This window comes from Rhinoderma darwinii, chromosome 2, assembly GCF_050947455.1.
Source record: "Rhinoderma darwinii isolate aRhiDar2 chromosome 2, aRhiDar2.hap1, whole genome shotgun sequence".
Lineage (NCBI taxonomy): Eukaryota > Metazoa > Chordata > Amphibia > Anura > Rhinodermatidae > Rhinoderma > Rhinoderma darwinii.
The window spans coordinates 213678041-213696846 of NC_134688.1; the positions used below are offsets into that span (position 1 = coordinate 213678041).

Sequence of the window (18806 nt, forward strand, 5' to 3'; positions counted from 1 at the left end):
AGGTTACACCGTTCAAACCCCTCGTTTATCCCGGCACTAGCCAGGATAAAGGAGGGGGGATGCTGAGAGCTCACTAGAGCGAGGGCTTTTAACCCAATGTTGCAATGCTGCAATTTTGGGAATAGCTCCATCTAGTGACCAAAAATGGGTAGTATTATAAATGTACAAATTAATTTATAATATTTCCTGACTCGTGAAAAAAATAAAAAAAATTTGAACAATGTTTAATCACCCACACACTAAATGTTTAATTTAAAAAAAACAAACATGTTTTTCTGGCAACACAATGCCTTTAAGGCCAAAACAACGCTGCGTCCTTAAGGGGTTAAACAAAAATAATAAAAATAATAAATTTTTTGCATCACCACATTCCAAGAGTCGTAACTATTACCTTTCTGTTGATGTCGCCAGATGAGGGCTTGTTTTTTTTGTGGGGCGAAGTGTAGTTTTCATTGTTACTATTTTGGGGTACATGGAACATATTGACCAACTTTAATTATATTTTTTTGTGGGGGGGGGGGGGGTAATAGATAAAAAAAGCGATTTTTGTACGGCATCCACCATGCGGTTGAATTAATGTGTTACCGATCACGGCGATACTATATATATATATATATATATATATATATATATATATATATATGTGTATTTTTTACATTTTATTTATACTTCCTAAATAAAACCACTTTTTATAGAAACATTTTTTATTTTTACCATTCACCTTTTTATTGATTTTTTTCATTAACTTTAACCCCTTGCGTACCTTCTCCACAATAGTACGGCGCAGGCCGCTCATTGCAGCGGACCTTCGCCGTACTATTGCGGAGAAGGAATAAACTGTCACTATGTGAAATCACATAGTGATATAACAGCGGCGGCAGCTGTCATTGACAGCTAACCGTCTCTGTTACCGGCCTGGGGACCAATTAGCAGTCCCCCATGCCGGCGATTGCTGTGATTGGTCAGTCTCTGAAGACTGACCAATCACAGCCGCCTGTGATGTCGTCTACAGGAGAAAGCTCCTGTCACTTTCTCTGATCTTCTCATTTCTGCGAGATCCGTGAGGAGATCAGAGAAAGCTATGTGTAAAAAAACAAAACACTTTTTATTAACCCCTTCCCGAAAATGGGTGTATAGTAACGCCCTGAGGATGAAGCGGGCACAGGAGCTGTGCTCGCTCCATCTTCATCGAGTGTCAGCTGTAGGGATGCACTGTGCATCGAAACTTCGATACTGTTTCGATACTGTGCATCCCCACACGGTTCGATACCGCTATTTCCTGTATTTCGATACTGAGCTGCGCAGCCGCACAGCTCAGTATAGTAATACATGAATGTATGGGAGCGCGGCTGCGGCTGTGTAATTCAGCCACAGCCCCGCTCCTGAGTCATGATAAGTGCGCGGGGTCAGGATGATGCGATGCGGCCAGCGCTGCACTAATGAGCGGCGGCACTGAAGACAGAACATGGCGGGCGCTCTACAAAACACCCCCATGTTCTGTCCTCAGTGCCTGAACTGCTGCTCATTAGTGAAGCGCCGGCCGCACCTCCTCATGCTGACCGCGAGCGCACTTCCTGTCAGGAGCGGGGCAATGGCTGTATTACACAGCCGCAGCCCCGCTCTATAACGGCGGAGATCAGAGAAACCTATCATCTCCGCCGTTATTCTCCTGAATGCTGCGATCACAGGTGACTGCAGCATTCAGGAGAAAATGAGCAGGGGGGATGCCCCTGGATCGCGTCACAGGGAATTCCTGTGACGCGATCGAGGGCCATACCATATATGGGCAGACAGCTCAGGGTCTATTGACGGACCCCAGGGCTGTCTTACCATATTTCTTGTTGTTAGGACATACCCAAGTATGTCCTAACAACTGCCTGTGTGCTATCTGTCCACAGGCTAATGTACTGGCACATATCTGATATATGTCAGTACATTAAAGTTTAAAAATAAAAGTAAAAACAAAGTATTGTTAAATTAAAAAAAAAAAAATACACATACACCTTTTTTACAATAAACATTAAAATAAGTCTCAATACATAAAATATTCACACATTCAGTAATGGCGCGCACAACAATTTTTTTGCATCATTTATGATGAGTATGCTGTAAAAAAATGAAATAAACACGGCTTTCATTCACTTATTAATGCGAGGTGCGATGAATTTAACCTCCATGTTCCTCATATTAATAGTAATTAACCCCATCATGTACCTCGCACATTAACCCATTATGACTGAGAAACATGATGGGATTACTATTAATGTGAGGCGCGTTCAAAATTCATCACACGTCGCGCCTCACATCAGAAAAAACGGAAGAATTTTTTTTTATTACTGTTGGCAAAAGTATCGAAATTGGTATCGAAATCGCAATACTAAATGAAGTATCGGTATCGAAGTCCAAATTCTGGTATCGTGACATCCCTAGTCAGCTGTAATATACAGCCGACATCCCACTGCAACAACAGCGATCACTGTCCTCTCCAATAGCTGTAGTTTAACCCCTTAAATGCCGCTGTAAATAGCAACAGCGGCATTTAAGTGATTGATACAGAGGGAGGGGGGGATCCCTCTGCACCCCATTGCCCCCCCCCCCCGCGAAAAATCGCGGGGTTCTGATGGTTGCAATGGCAACCAGGAAGCCTAGCAACGGCTTCCTGGTTGCCAGGTACGGGAGCCTATTAGGTCCTGCCCAAGGCAGGATGTAATAGGCTCAACTGTCAGTTGTAAATTGACAGTTACAATACACTGCACAAGTACATACAGAAGTAGTGCAGTGTATTGTGCAGGGGATCAGAAGATCAGATCTTCCAGTCTCCTAGTAAGTGTAAAATAAAAAGTGAAAAAAAGTAAAAAAGTTTTAGATAAATAAATAAATACAACTTTTACGTAATAAAAACAATAAATCGCCTTGTTTCCCTGATCAAGCCCTTTATAATTAGAAAAAGACAAAAACTAGACATAATAGGTATCGCCGCGTTCGTATCGGCCTGACCTAAAAAAATATCATTATTTATCCCGCACGGTGAACACCGTAAAAAAATACAATAAAAAACAATGGCAGAATTTCCTTTTTTGGTCACGTTGTTTCCAAAAAAATGGAATAAAAAAAGTGATCAAAAAGTCGCGCGTAGCCAAACATGGTACCAATAAAACTACAGTGTGTCACGCAAAAAACAAGCCCTCACAAAGCTGTCGACAAAAAAATAAAAAAAAGTTATGGCTCTGAGGATAATGGTGACACTAAAACATTTTATTTAGAAAAAAGTGTTTTTATTTTGTAAAAGTAGTAAAACATATAAAAACTATATAAATTTGGTATTGCCATAATCGTATCAAACCGCAGAATAAAGTAAACATGTTGTTTATACTGCACAGAGAACGCCGGTAAAAAATTATAAAAAAAATAGTGAAAGAATTTCTGTTTTTTGGTCTCCTCACCTCACGAAAAAGTTGAACAAAAACTGATCAAAATATCGCATGTACCCCAAAATAATACTAATAAAAACGACAGCTCGTTCCATGAAAATCAAGCACTCACATAGCTCGTCCATGGAAAAATAAAAAGTTATGACTCTTGGAACGCAATAATGCAAAATGACGGCCCAGACTAATTTATATGTGCAGCAGTTCTTCACCTAAAACCCCACGTCATCATTTGCAGCCCCCACTGGTAGACCCTGTAAATGCAGCGAAAACGATGACATTTTGGGGTCTGTGCTACATATGGTGCTAGTGAAGAATTCAAAGATTAGTCAATACTGGAGTGCGGATATTTTGTACAACACCACAGACACCCTTTAGAAGTGCGACTCCTACACCCAAAAATCCGGCCTGTGCATAAAGGATTGGTTCAAAGCGTACGTCACTATCCAGGGATAATTCATTTTATTATTCATTCTCCCCATTATTACATCATCCTATTATGACCTATTGCACTCCGCCCAGCTTACATATACCCTGATGTACTCCACATAGCTTACATATACCCTGATGTACTCCGCACAGTTTACATATACCCTGATGTACTCCGCACAGCTTACATATACCCTGATGAACTCCGCCCAGCTTACATATACCCTGATGTACTCCACATAGCTTACATATACCCTGATGTACTCCGCACAGCTTACATATACCCTGATGTACTCCGCACAGCTTACATATATCCTGATGTACTCCACATAGCTTACATATACCCTGATGTACTCCGCACAGCTTACATATACCCTGATGTACTCCGCCCAGCTTACATATACCCTGATGTACGCCGCCCAGCTTACATATACCCTGATGTACTCCGCCCAGCTTACATATACCCTGATGTACTCCGCCCAGCTTACATATACCCTGATGTACTCCGCCCAGCTTACATATACCCTGATGTACTCCACATAGCTTACATATACCCTGATGTACGCCGCACAGCTTACATATACCCTGATGTACTCCGCACAGCTTACATATGCCCTGATGTACTCCGCACAGCTTACATATACCCTGATGTACTCCGCACAGCTTACATATATCCTGATGTACTCCGCATAGCTTACACATACCCTGATGTACTCCGCCCAGATTACATATACCCTGATGTACGCCGCCCAGCTTACATATACCCTGATGTACTCCGCCCAGCTTACATATGCCCTGATGTACGCCGCCCAGCTAACATATACCCTGATGAACTCCGCACAGCTTACATATACCCTAATGTACTCCGCACAGCTTACATATATCCTGATGCACTCCGCACCGGTTTCAAATACCCTGATGTACTCCGCACAGCTCACATATACCCCGATGTACTCCGCCCAGCTTACATATACCCTGATGTACTCCGCCCAGCTTACATATACCCTGATGTACTCCGCCCAGCTTACATATACCCTGATGTACTCCGCACAGCTTACATATGCCCTGATGTACTCCGCACAGCTTACATATACCCTGATGTACTCCGCACAGCTTACATATATCCTGATGTACTCCGCATAGCTTACATATACCCCGATGTACTCCGCCCAGCTTACATATACCCTGATGTACGCTGCACAATTTACATATACCCTGATGTACGCCGCCCAGCTAACATATACCCTGATGTACTCCGCCCACCTTATTATTTCCTGATGTACTCCACCCAGCTTACATATACCCTGATGTACGCCGCACAATTTACATATACCCTGATGTACGCCGCCCAGCTAACATATACCCTGATGAACTCCACCCAGCTTATATATACCCTGATGTACTCCGCCCAGCTTACATATACCCTGATGTACTCCGCCCAGCTTACATATACCCTGATGTACGCCGCGCAATTTACATATACCCTGATGTACGCCGCCCAGCTAACATATACCCTGATGAACTCCACCCAGCTTAAATATACCCTGATGTACTCTGCACAGTTTACATATTCCCTGATGTACTCCGCCCAGCTTACATATACCCTGGTGCACTCCGCCCAGCTTACATATGCCCTCACATTATTAGCTGAAACACCAGTAAAACACTAAACAAAACTACTACCAAGCAAAATCTGCGCTCCAAAAGCCAAATGGCGCTCCTTCTGTGCCTGGCAGTGTGCCCAAACAGCAGTTTATGACCACATATGGGGTTTTACTGTACTCTGGAGAACCGCTTAACAATTTATGGGGCGTATGTCTCCAGTGGTACAAGCTGGGCCCAACACATTGGGCACTGAAATAGCATATCTGTGGAAAATGTCAATTTTTAATCTGCAACATCCACTGTGCACTAATTTCTGCAAAACCTTTGGGGGTCAAAATGCTCACTACACTTCTAGATGAATTCCTTGAGGGGTGTAGTTTCCTAAATGGGGTAACTTCTCGGGAGTTTTCACTGTACTGGTACCTCAGCACAATGCAACATGGCATCAAAAACAAAATTTTGTAAAATCTCCACTCCAAAAACGAAATTGCACTTTTTCCGTTTAGACCCTTGCCGTATGTCCAAATAGCCATTTACAAACACATATGGGGTATTTCCCTACTCAGGAGAAATTGTGTAACACATTTTGGGGTGTCTTTTCTCCTGTTTTCCTTGTGGAAATGAAAAATAATGAGCTAAATCTACAGGTTATTGGAATATTTGGCGGCCGATATTTAAATAACCCCCTGAACATTCAACGGGGCGTGTACTGTCAAGTGGGCGTGTTACTATGGCAGTTACACTGTCCAATCAGATATGGACAGCGCCACAGCATGAGAGTGTGCGCGATTGCAGTCTTTTCATCCGAAACAGGCAAGGGGGCGTGTCACTGCTACGGACAGAGCTGTGGAGAGGAGAACTCAGAGATCAGTCTTGTACTGTCTGCCGAACTGGCAAGGGGGCGTTTCTGCTACAGTGTTAGAGCTGGGGAGCGATTCCACTGTCCGTAGCAGAGACACGCCGCCTTGCCAGCAAGGGCAAGATGGAAAAATACCCATGATTATGGATTATTTCCATATTTAGCCTATTGCATTTATAGCAGTGACTGTGGGTGGTTGTTTTTTATACCACTGGGTATTATTCCATCTTGCCCTTGCTGTATTTCTTTCTGGATATGGTCCAGTTTTAAAGGCTTTAGTATTACTATGTATTGTATTTAACGGAAATATATTAAAGATTAGAATCTCTATAGGATAGGATTATAGCAATTTTTTTAATGCATACTTTTCTCACATTTCTCTTCAAAACGTCATCCTATACATAATATCTAACATAATAGAGTACAAAATCAATGGAAAATAAAAAGCACCACAATGACTTATTAGAAAAAGAAAACAAATTCTTACTTGGAAAGTAGTAGACAATTTCTTCTTTTTTGAGCGTCGTAAGGAACGCTCTTCTGGTAAATCCGAAGAGAGCGATTCCCTGACTGGTCTCAAATCTTGACGTTTTGTAACAAATGAAAATTTCTGAAGGAAAATACAACACACCCAGGGAGCATACCAGGTTACAATTACTGTCAATTACAAATTGAACATTAAAAGCACCCTCTAAGGCCGCAATTTATCCGTATAATTGCGGACCCATATGGCAATACAACACGAAGTATCGGTATCGAAGTCCAAATTCTGGTGTTCCACGGGATGTCTATTCACAATCTCTGCACTTCGTTACTCTGTCTGTGGTAGTTACAGCAGAAGCGTAATCTCGCGAGATTACGCTTCCTCTGCTGTAATTACCATAGAAACAGTAACGAAGTGCAGAGATTGTGAATAAGACATCCCGTGGAACACCAGAATTTGGACTTCGATACCGATACTTCGTGTAGTATTGCCATACTCTATACCAAAACGATAGTTTTGCCCAAAAAAAAAAAAAAAAAAAAAAAAAAAGGTTCTTCCATTCTCTGATGTGAGGCGCGTGGTGTGATGAATTTTGAACCTCCCCGTGCCTCACAATAATAATTAACCCCATCATGTTTCTCAGTCATAATCGACAACATTGGGTTAATGTGTGAGGTACATGATGGGGTCAATTACTATTAATGGGAGGCACATGTAGGTTCAAAATTCATAATACCTTGTGCCTCACATTAATAATGAAAGAAAGCAGTTTATTTTATAACAGTGTAAACATAAATGACGCTATAAATGTGTTATTACGGTCACGACGATACCGAATGTGTGTATATTTTATGCATTGAGACTTATTTTAATGTTTATTGTGTGTTTTTTTTTATTTAACATTACATTATTTAATTTTTAAACTTCAATGTACTGGCATATATCTATGTCAGTACATTAGCCTGTGTACAGATAGTACACAGGCAGTTGTTAGGACATACCCAAGTATGCCCATATATGGTATGACCCTCAATCGCGTCACAGGAATTCCCCCATCTCATTTCCTCCTGAATGTTACGGTCAGCTTTGATTGCAGCATTCAGGGGAATAGCGGCGGAGAGGTTTCTCTGACCTCCGCTGTTAGAGCGGGGCTGTGGCTGTGTAACAGTCATTGCCCTGCTCCTGACAATAAGTGCGCGCACAATCAGCATGAGGTGATGCAGCCGATGCAGCACTAATGAGAGGCGGTTCAGGCACTGAAGTCAGAACATGGGGGCGTTTTGCAGTGCGCCCACCATGTTCTGTCTTCAGTGCGGCCGCTCATTAGTGCAGCGCTGGTCGATTCATATCATGCTGACCGCGCGCACATGGCAGAACTCAGGAGTGAGGCAATGGCTCTATTACACAGCCGCAGCCCCGCTCTCATACACTCATGTATTACTGCACTAAGCTGTGCGGCCGCACAGCTTAGTATAGAAAAACATGAAATAACGGTATGGAACCGTTTCAGGGTGCACGGTATAGAAACAGTATAGAAGTTTTGATGCATCGTGCAATCAACACAATGAATAAAAATCATCAGTGTTTATTAAATGGTTAAAAAAATAAAATAAAAAAAAAGGGTAGATTGAGACGGGTTGTCAGGCCCATGGATCTTTCAATCTCTTTCTCAATGTCCCTCTATGCCAATTCCACACTCCCCCTTATCCATATATTCCCTCACTAGACTATTTTGCCCCGTAATTTTGGTTGATCATCTCAGAGGGTTCACTTTATCTATATGTTCAAACACTCCTCAAGCTAAAGGGACACTCCGGCCAAAACGAAGAACTTTCCCATGTGTGCCATTATGGTATTCCATGTTTCAGTCTCTCACCAGTTATTTTTCTTGATGCTTCTATCTCTATATATCAGACTCGGATGGCTGCTTAGCAGCAGTGTGAATCCGGCTCGGTGACACTTTCTCTACTCTATTCTATGGAGATCTATGTGTCACTCATCACAGGCTTTAGTTCCTGTACCATACTAGTTTTGCACAGGGTGGGGACGGACGTACAGGAACTTCTTTCATCAGCTACCACTGATACTTATGTTCCTGTCACCCAGGTAAAACGTAGAAGAGTATAGTGCAGCCTCCCTGTCTGTATGCTTATGGTTTCTCAGCTTATTTAGGAAAATATAGAGAGAATGATAATTACAGTGTCCCCCAGCATGCAGAAATGGTATGGTCTTTAGCTGGTCATGTGATTTTGTGCTAAAGTATCATGGGAATGATAGCAAAGCAGAGAGGAAGAGAAAGCTGGGGAAATCTAAGAATCAAGATGGAGGCTTTTTTAAAGGTCAAACAAGGCAGCAGTTCATAAAGTACAGTGTACATAAAAGCGTAGAGTGTGGTATACAGTCAGGTGGGGAACGTAGACCAGGAAAGTTGTGTTTCCAATGGAGGTCTTCTTTACGATGCCTTACCCATATCCCCTGCCCAAATACCCCAAACTGCAAAGGTTACGTATAAAAAAAATGATGTACATCAAACATTTTATATTTTTATTATATCATGTTACTATGTTTAAGCTTCAGCTCTAATAATAATAAAAAAAAACAAACAGCACAATAGTCTTTAAGGGATAAAAAAAACAGCAACTAAAGGGGTTATCCGGTGACAAAAAACTACATTGCAATAATATATTTATATGAAAAGAAGTAACTTACTAATCTACTTTAATTAAAAATTCTGTACTAAATGGTGCAGTTCAAACCTTGTGGATTGTTCCCGGAAGTCCTGGAGCTTTTCTAATAATGATGATGCTCCGACACGGCCCCACATGACTGAGGGCTTGCTTCATGTGCTGTTCGTGAACATGACCGCAAGGGGCTGTCACATTGCCTATTGCTTGAGTCCCGAGCAGAACATCAGCTAGCGCTTTGCTCAGGACTCCAGCCCTGCTCCCGAAGTCCACATTTGGTCAATTCAGGAGTTTGCTATAGCTGGAGCTCCAGAGCAGAGCATCAGCTGATGCTCTGCCTGGGGACTCCACAACTTCTGCCCACATCACTGTCCATATATGGACAGTAACGTCTGCAGCAGGGCTGGAGTTCCTGAGCAGAGCATCAGCTGATGCTCTGCTTGGAAATTCCAGCAATAGCAAATCCCTGAAATGACCAAATATGGATGTTGGGAGCAGGGCTGGAGTCCTGAGCAAAGCGCTAGCTGATGTTCTGCTCGGGACTCAAGCAATAGGCAATGTGACAGCCCCTTGCGGTCATGTTTACGAACAGCACATGAAGCAAGCCCTCAGTCATGTGGGGTCGTGCCGGAGCGTCATCATTATTAGAAAAGCTCCAGGACTTCCAGGAACAATTCACCAGGTTAGTACTGCACCATTTAGTACAGAATTTTTTTGTTAAAAGTATATTAGTAAGTTATGTCTTTTCACATAAAAATATTATTGCAATGCAGTTTTTTGTCATCGGATAACCCCTTTAAAGCGTTAGAAAACATAAAAAAAATAGATGTTTCACAGACAAATGCGAAAATTTTAATTCTGCCAACAATTTAGTTAACTTAGTTTATGAATATAAAAAACCACAAGTACCCAATATCCTGGCACATCCGTTTCATGTATCCATGAACGTTGACCTAAAATAAAAATTCATTTAAATTACAACTATGCCTCTAATGTAACATGGATTTTTTATTCAGGGAACAAATTAATTATTTCAACATCAAAGCCATAGCCGTGCACAAATCAGTAAGAATTGTGCCAGGTATTTACAGTGGAACACATTTATCAACTGACATTTTTAATTTGTCATTTATTTCACTTTTGGGCTGGAAATCCTAACAAATCGCATTTACCTACAAACCCCTGAAATTTAATGTTGATGGGATCGCTGCAGAATGCTACAGGCTGATCAGATCCTGGCAAAAAAAGGCTTTTCCTGCTGTTAAAGAGTTCTTTCAGTGCTCTGATCCTGGTATAGTATCAAGAAAGCAACAACATGTGGTAGTTGGTAACCTGCCGGAAAACTGAATTACATTACCCTTACCCTCATTTCCCACTATGACAAGTGTGGTAGAAACGCACTTCGGAATTTCAATATATAGGGTTATTAAAGTAAGGTCCATAGAGTCACGCTTGATAAAAATAGGGAGATCAGACAGGAAAATTCACCCAACTGACTTTATGAACTGATGGTAACATCAAGCCACTCTAAGGGCTTGTTCAGATCACTGCTGAACTTACGTTAGGATTTCTGTTCATCTGTTCCGTCAGAGGATTGATACCATAATGGTACACAAGGGAAAATTTAGTTTTGGCCAGAGTGTCCCTTTAACTTGGGGAATTGTTTGTACATATAGATACATTGATTTCAATGGTATTTTCTTGTTGCAGTTTGATTCAGTTTGCCTCCGATGCGCTAGGTCTCAGGTTTTTTTCCCCGGAAACAAAAGCGTATTGCGCTGCGCTACGGTTTCCGTGAGAAAAAAATGAAACCTAGCTGAACGGAGGCAAACAATCAAAATGAAAAGTAAAATAGCATTGAAATCAATGTGATGCAAGCGGAAACGATACTTTCCATTTCACTTTCCGTTCATCTGTTCCTTTGATGGAACAGATGAATGGAAGTCCAAACGGGAAGTTCAACGCTGATGTGTACAAGTTACATAGTTAGTACGGCTGAAAAAAGACACATGTCCATCAAGTTCAAACAAGGGACGGAAAAGGGAAGGTAAAAATTTCTACACATAGGAGCGAATAGTTTTTTTGTTCTAGGAAATTATCTAAGCCTTTTTTAAAGCCATCTACTGTCCCTGCTGTGACCAGCTCCTGCGGTAGACTATTCCATAGATTCACAGTTCTCACTGTAAAGAAGCCTTGTCGCCTCTGCAGGTTGAACCTTTTTTTCTCCAGACGGAGGGAGTGCCCCCTTGTTTTTTGAGGGGGTTTTACATGGAACAGGATTTCACCATATATTTTGTATGTGCCATTCACATATTTATATAAGTTAATCATGTCCTCCCTTAGTCGTCTTTTTTCAAGGCTAAATAGGTTTAGTTCTTTTAATCTTTCCTCATAACTTAGATTCTCCATGCCCCTTATTAGCTTCGTTGCTCTTCTTTGTATTTTTTCCAACTCCAGGGCATCCTTTCTATGAACTGGAGCCCAGAACTGAACTGCATATTCTAGATGAGGCATCACTAATGCTTTGTAAAGTGGTAATATTACATCCCTGTCCCGCGAGTCCATGCCTCTTTTGATACACGACAATATCCTGCTGGCCTTTGAAGCAGCTGATTGACACTGCATGCTGTTATTTAGTTTATGATATACAAGTACACCCAGATCCTTCTCAACAAGTGACTCCCCCAGTGTAGCTCCCCCTAGGACATATGATGCATGCAGGTTGTTGGTACCCAGATGCATAACTTTACATTTATCTACATTAAACTTCATTTGCCAGCTGGACGCCCAAACACTTAGTTTGTTTAAATCCGCTTGCAATTCACGAACATCTTCCATAGACTGAACTATATTACATAGCTTGGTGTCATCTGCAAAAATAGAAATAGTGCTATTAATCCCATCCTCTATATCATTAATAAATAAGTTGAATAATAGTGGTCCCAGCACTGAACCCTGGGGTACACCACTTATAACCGGTGACCATTCAGAGAAGGAATCATTGACCACAACTCTCTGGATACGGTCCTTGAGCCAATTCTCAATCCAATTACAAACTATATTTTCTAAACCTATAGTCCTTAATTTACCCATTATACATCTATGAGGGACAATGTCAAATACCTTTGCAAAGTCCAAAAACACTATATCCACAGCGCCCCTTGTGTCTAGGCTTCTGCTCATCTCTTCATAAAAACAGATCAGGTTAGTTTGACAACTTCTGTCCTTAGTAAATCCGTGCTGGCTGTCTCTTATAATACTATTTTTTGGCACATACTCCAGTATATAGTCCCTCAATAGCCCCCCAAACATTTTCCCCACGCTTACTGGTCTATAATTACCCGGGGAAGATCTAGAGCCCTTTTTGAAAATAGGCACCACATTTGCCCTGCGCCAGTCCCTTGGCACTATACCAGTCACTAGAGAATCTCAAAATATTATGAAGAGGGGGACAGAAATAACTGAACTAAGCTCCTTAAGAACTCTAGGGTGTAACCCATCTGGTCCCGGGGCCTTGTGCACATTTATTTTATTTCATTTAGCTTGCACCATATCTACATTCATCCAATTCAGTATATCAACTGATATATTAACAGCACTGGCACCAGCTGCTCTTTCTTCTGTTATATATACAGAGCTAAAGAACCCATTTAGTAACTCTGCCTTCTCTTGATCCCCTGTGACCAACTCCCCATTACCACTACCTATGGTTCCTACATGTTCAGACCTTGGCTTTTTTGCATTTGTATACTTGAAGAATTTTTGGGGATTTGTTTTACTATCCTTGGCCACCTGCCTTTCATTTTGTATTATTGCTACTGTTATTACCTTTTTACAGATTTTATTAAGCTCTTTATAATTTAAAAAGGCTACAACTGTACCCTGAGATTTGCATTTTTCTAATGCCCTTTTTTTTTTGTCATGTATTGCCCCTTTCACAGAAGGTGTAAGCCATGTGGGATTTAATTTTAGTCGTTTATAGTTGTTACCTATAGGAATAAATTTTGCACTATAATTATCCAAAGTAGATTTGAAAATCTCCCATTTATCATTTGTTCCATTATTTGACATTAGTTCTTCCCAGTCCATATCCTGAATTGCCGCCCTCATCCTGGGGAAATTGGCTTTCTTAAAATTAAATGTTTTTGCCATCCCAGCCTGCATTTGTTTTTTACAGTATAGGTAAAATGTAACTATATTATGATCACGGTTACCGAGGTTTTCACGAACATTGACATTCCCAACAAGATCTGTATTATTAGAAATGACCAGATCCAACAGAGCTTCACCTCTAGTCGGGTCTTCCACAAACTGGCCCATAACAATTTCCTGCAACAGGTTGAGGAAATGTCTCCCCTTTGCAGTTGAAGCCGAACCATGACACCAATTAATATCCCGGAAATTAAAATCTCCCATTATCACAACGGTACCCGCCTGTGCAGCCCGCTCCATCTGTTTATATAGCTGAACTTCCATCTCCTCAGTTATATTGGGGGGTCTATAGATTACACCAAAAGTAATTTTTTTCAGTATTTACCTCCCTTTCTAGTTCCACCCAGTCCTAGGAACTTTTGAGGTACCAACTCCGCTGTTACAGAGCAAGCGATTTAGTGAAGATGGCGAGTAAAAAAAACAAAAAACTTTTCCATGTACATCAAAGCTTCTCAAAATGTTTCTACTGGGGTCTCACCAGGCAGAACATGGTAATGCCTGGGCCTCACCACCTGTGGTCAAAGTCCATGCTAAAATTAAAAATATTGTTCCATTTACATTTCATTTGCCTCCCAAACCCAGTATAAGTGAAATAAGCACAAACTGAGTCAAATACGTTGCTAAATCAGGGATTGGTGCAGCCAGAGAAAGGCCTGTCTATATCATGATCACTTGTGTGATAACTGCCTCCCCAGCTGCACCTCTCCAACAACTAGGGGACTCTCGTCACTGGTACAGTACATGATGCTGCTGCTGTTCAGGATATCACCCCTATTTCCCTGTTTTACTGTGGTGATCAATGTTTTGTTCACTTGTCACTTAGCTTTGTATATTTTTAAACAATAAAGGACTAAACATTATGTTTTCAGAAGACATTTATTACAGTAGTTTCTAGGGATGAAATCCTCAATATTATCAGAAAAGACTATGAGGAATAGGACATGGAGTGGTTTTGAATAACAGCAGCATATACCAAAAATAAACATGTAAATCTAAACAATATTTACTTTATACTCACTTGCAAATTAAAAATTCTCCACATTCGAGAAGAATTCCAGTAGCAACCAGCAGAATTGTGATTGCAGCTCTGGGCTATAATGTAAGCTGTAACTCAGGATCAGTATTAGATAATTAATGTATTGTATTTACGAAGTTATTAAAGATTATGTAAACCTTTGAAGACTTTTATTTTTACTAAAACAATGTATATTGTTTAGCAATACTTTGTAATTTGTTTTTTATTAAAAAATGTTTTTACTTTTTTAGATACAGCTTCTATGTATCCTGGATACATAGAAGCTGTATCGTGTGCTGAAACCTGAATCAGTCAGGACAGGCAGGATCCACCTGTTATCGATCACATCTAAGTTATGAACTTAAAAATAGAGAAGTTGCTAGCAGCACTGAACAAGCTAAAAATAAGCCATCAAAAATTTATGAACTTAGATGTGAACGATAACAGCTGGATTCCGCTCTCACTGAACCCGTCAGTACCGCTGACCTGACTGATTCAGGTCTCAGCGCAAGCTACAGATGCTCTTTATCCAGGATACATAGAAGCTGTATCTGAAAAAGTAAAAATAATTTGTAAATAAAATGTCATTACAAAGTTGCACCAAACACACTGACACACTTATTTGAAAAAAAAAAAAAGAATATATATATATATATATATATTGTTTTCAAAGGTTTACAGAGCCTTTAAAATATGTATGTAGGTGATCTATACTGTGTATAAACTGTAAAATAGAGATGAAGGGGAATATTATTTTTGTCTTATGAAGAACTATAAGCAATGAAAACTTTCTTACCTCCATCAGGCGTCTCATATGTAAGATTTCCAATATTCACAACAATATCATCGACAAATGGACGATTGAACTATATTTAGGAAGAAAATGCATTAAAAGTTTTGGAGATGGTGTGGTAACGTAATAACAGACATGACTAAAGACGCACACATTGAGTCAATGGTTAGAAATAGTGTGGAGTAATAATAATGGTGATACAAATAAGGCAAATAATAAAACAAATACAAAGATGAATGTACTGATGAACACATGAGGAAGGTCAGGTTGGACCAGGGCCAGCGTCAGGACCCGGCGAACCAGGGCCCACTACCCTTGGGGAGCCCACTCGGCCGCCAGGTGCTGTCATCGTCATGGATTCACTGTCCATATATGGATAGTACTGTCAGCAGAGAAGGAGTCCCAGGCGGAGCACTAGAAGCGACTCTGCTCCGGGGACTCAGTCTCTGGGGAAGCGCCTGATATCCCTGCCCACATATGGACAGTGTTGTCAGGAGCAGAGCACTGTCCCAGGCAGACCAAAAAAACCCTAACGAATAAAATGGCAAATGTCGGTGAAAAACAAACAGACGGTCAGGAAATGGCTTCAAATTTTGAGACAGATTGATGCAAAACAGCCATAAAAACAAATAATTTGATTTATTTTTGAAAAAAAGCGGGACGAGAACGGGGGGGAAAACAGTCAGAAAATCACAATTATTGCGACTTTTAGGCCGTTTGCAACATGTCTACGCTAGGAACGCTGTTAACTTCCCCCTGTGTATGTAGACATTTTATTTCATTATAAATCAAGTCTCAGCAACGTTCGGCACTTCGGTTGTCGTCAAGCTACAATTTCCAGCATGCCCTAAGACTTTTTCTGGAATACTAACTCTCGGGTCGTTTTTGGCGGCATCCGATTGTCTTCACAGACCCATTCACTTTAGCGGGTGAATCGCGTCCGTGAAAAATTATCCATGTCTCCGATCCGAGGAAAGATAGGACATGTTCTATCTTTCCTCGGATCACTGACGGGACTCGGCCGGCGCACACAGTCGTGTGCATGAGGCGTAAAGCCTTTAACTGTCAGGGCATGTTGGGAGTTACGGTTTACAACAGCTGGAGTGCCGAAGGCTGCTGGCCCCTGTTAGTGCGCATTACAGCTTTATTCAAGTCTATTGGCGTAATGCTTTCCTTTATTTCATTGGGATCCCAGAACTCCACTGATATATATTTCTGATATGTCTCTAGGTCAGGGCAGAAGTTTTATAAAACTGAATGTACTCTTTTAGGCCCTCCGGATATGCTTTGGAAAAAATAAAATAAATAAATAAATAAATAAAAATCTCCAATGAATTAATATAGGGCTAATCCATGTGAAAATCCAGGGTCCAATCTGCCGCAGAAATCAGAGTTTCAACCGTGGATTTAAACGACAATGGTGTATTTGCTTATGTCTGTGGTGTGTGAACATGGCCTATATCCTGCGGGTGCCAACCTTTTGAAAAATGTCCATCATTCTTGTTTGAAAGATCTTCTCACTTCTGTCCAGACCGGTTATGAAATCCATTTTTCTGCCAGGAGCCTATAACAAAGAAAGAACAAATACACCAGTCTAAATATAGTGTCCATTAGAAGTAACTTGTAAATAATGTAGTACAATATCTGAGCTTTATAACTATCAAAAACTAAGCAGCATGGAGCAGTCTCATGAACTTCAAGGCGGCACAAATGGCTCCAGTGCTCCATGGATACATAAACTATTTCCAGAGACAGCGGGTACAATAGAACTAAGTATTCATCGACCATCACATATGATCTGGATCTATCATGCAAGTATTCAATTAAACCTTCGGCACTAGAATCCACTGCAAACTATAAACCAGGAACATCCACGTCTAATGGCAAATTCAGCACCGTTAGGGTATGTGCACACACACTAATTACGTCCGTAATTGACGGACGTATTTCGGCTGCAAGTACCGGACCGAACACAGTGCAGGGAGCCGGGCTCCTAGCATCATAGTGATGTACGACGCTAGGAGTCCCTGCTTCGCTGCCGGACAACTGTCCCATACTGTAATCATGTTTTCAGTAAGGGACAGTTGTCCGGCAGCGAGGCAGGGACTCCTAGCGTCGTACATAAGTATGATGCTAGGAGCCCGGCTCCCTGCAATGTGTTCGGTCCGGTACTTGCGGCCGAAATAAGTCCGTCAATTACGGACGTAATTAGTGTGTGTGCACATACCCTTACAGTGACACAATGACAAGTGTACGTATAGATCTCGGAAAACGCAGAATTCGCTTGCTCCTCTCAAAACAGACAATACACTAGCCCAAAACTCATGTTCCCAGTAATGATATAATGGGTGCTCATTGCACTTACAAGACGCCCTTATTTCAAAAAGTTTTAGCAATTTTAAAAATGTTCTACACTTTTACAAAAGTAAACCAGAGCCCTAAGGCCTCATTCACACCACACAAAGGAGTCTCAACATATCCCACTGTATAGGCATACACTGGGATATGTGGCCCGAACCCCCATGGGCAGGGCACTACCTGAAGCGCTGTGCCACTGTCCATGTATAAACAGTGATATCAGGGGCTACCATAATAAATAACCGTTTTTATACGTTTCGTACGTTAGGATTTGGATGTACCGAACGCTGAGGGACTGGCTGAGGACACTACAGCGTCAGCGCTAATGTAATATCTGCGCCCGTTATTACCTGACGCTTACTCGACCTCTTTCTCGTCTCCAATTTCCGCATTTTCACCTAAACAACACATCAAGCGAGTTCTGTTATTCAAACTACGACTTCCGCTCTCTCATTGGCTGGAGAATCGGAGCATGCGTAATTAACGTCAACGAACACCCAGTACCTGTCTTCTCATCGACGGCCATGTTCTCGGAGACCAGGATCACTCAGAATGATTCTAATGCGCGGAAAGCAAACGAAACCGTTTCAAATTACATTTTTACTTTTCAGTTACATCAACATTTCTCCCCTAGGGTGTTGGTTTTTTTTTATATTCAATTTATAAACCTCGCTTCGTATTAAACTGCATAAGTAACTTATAGACATAACAGCTCTATATTCCAGCCTTAAAACTATTGATCTGGCAACGGCGTAGACGCCTCGATTAAGGGCATCCCAAAGTGCCCTAAAAAGCTACTCGGCGCTTGATTAATACGCCCGTCCTTGGAATAAGTAGCGCCTCCATCTAGTTGCACTCTTGTTAGTTCACGGCAGTGGGTTTAATTCCGTCAGGAAGTAGGGGGAGTGTTATAAATAATGTCTCAGCAGTAGTATTATT

At 41.3% G+C, this 18806-nt stretch overlaps 1 protein-coding gene across 5 annotated transcripts in view; it reads right to left on the bottom strand.

Annotated features, from left to right (window-relative positions):
- HJURP (Holliday junction recognition protein) overlaps window positions 1-18786 on the bottom strand; it is a 38533-nt gene extending 19747 nt beyond the window's left edge. Inside the window, exons 1-6 of one of the 5 annotated variants that reach the window (XM_075852817.1) lie at window positions 18372-18786; window positions 18218-18265; window positions 16987-17073; window positions 15513-15582; window positions 10399-10442; window positions 6809-6931 (exon numbers count right to left, since the gene is read on the bottom strand). In XM_075852817.1, the coding sequence (XP_075708932.1) occupies window positions 6809-6931; window positions 10399-10442; window positions 15513-15582; window positions 16987-17073; window positions 18218-18265; window positions 18372-18383 (384 nt within the window). In that variant the 5' untranslated portion in view covers window positions 18384-18786. Of the gene's footprint in view, window positions 1-6808; window positions 6932-10398; window positions 10443-15512; window positions 15583-16986; window positions 17074-18130; window positions 18190-18217; window positions 18266-18371 lie in introns of those variants that run through there. The other 4 variants (XM_075852813.1, XM_075852816.1, XM_075852814.1 and 1 more) reach the window with 4 other exon arrangements.
- Window positions 18787-18806: the final 20 nt, after the last annotated feature.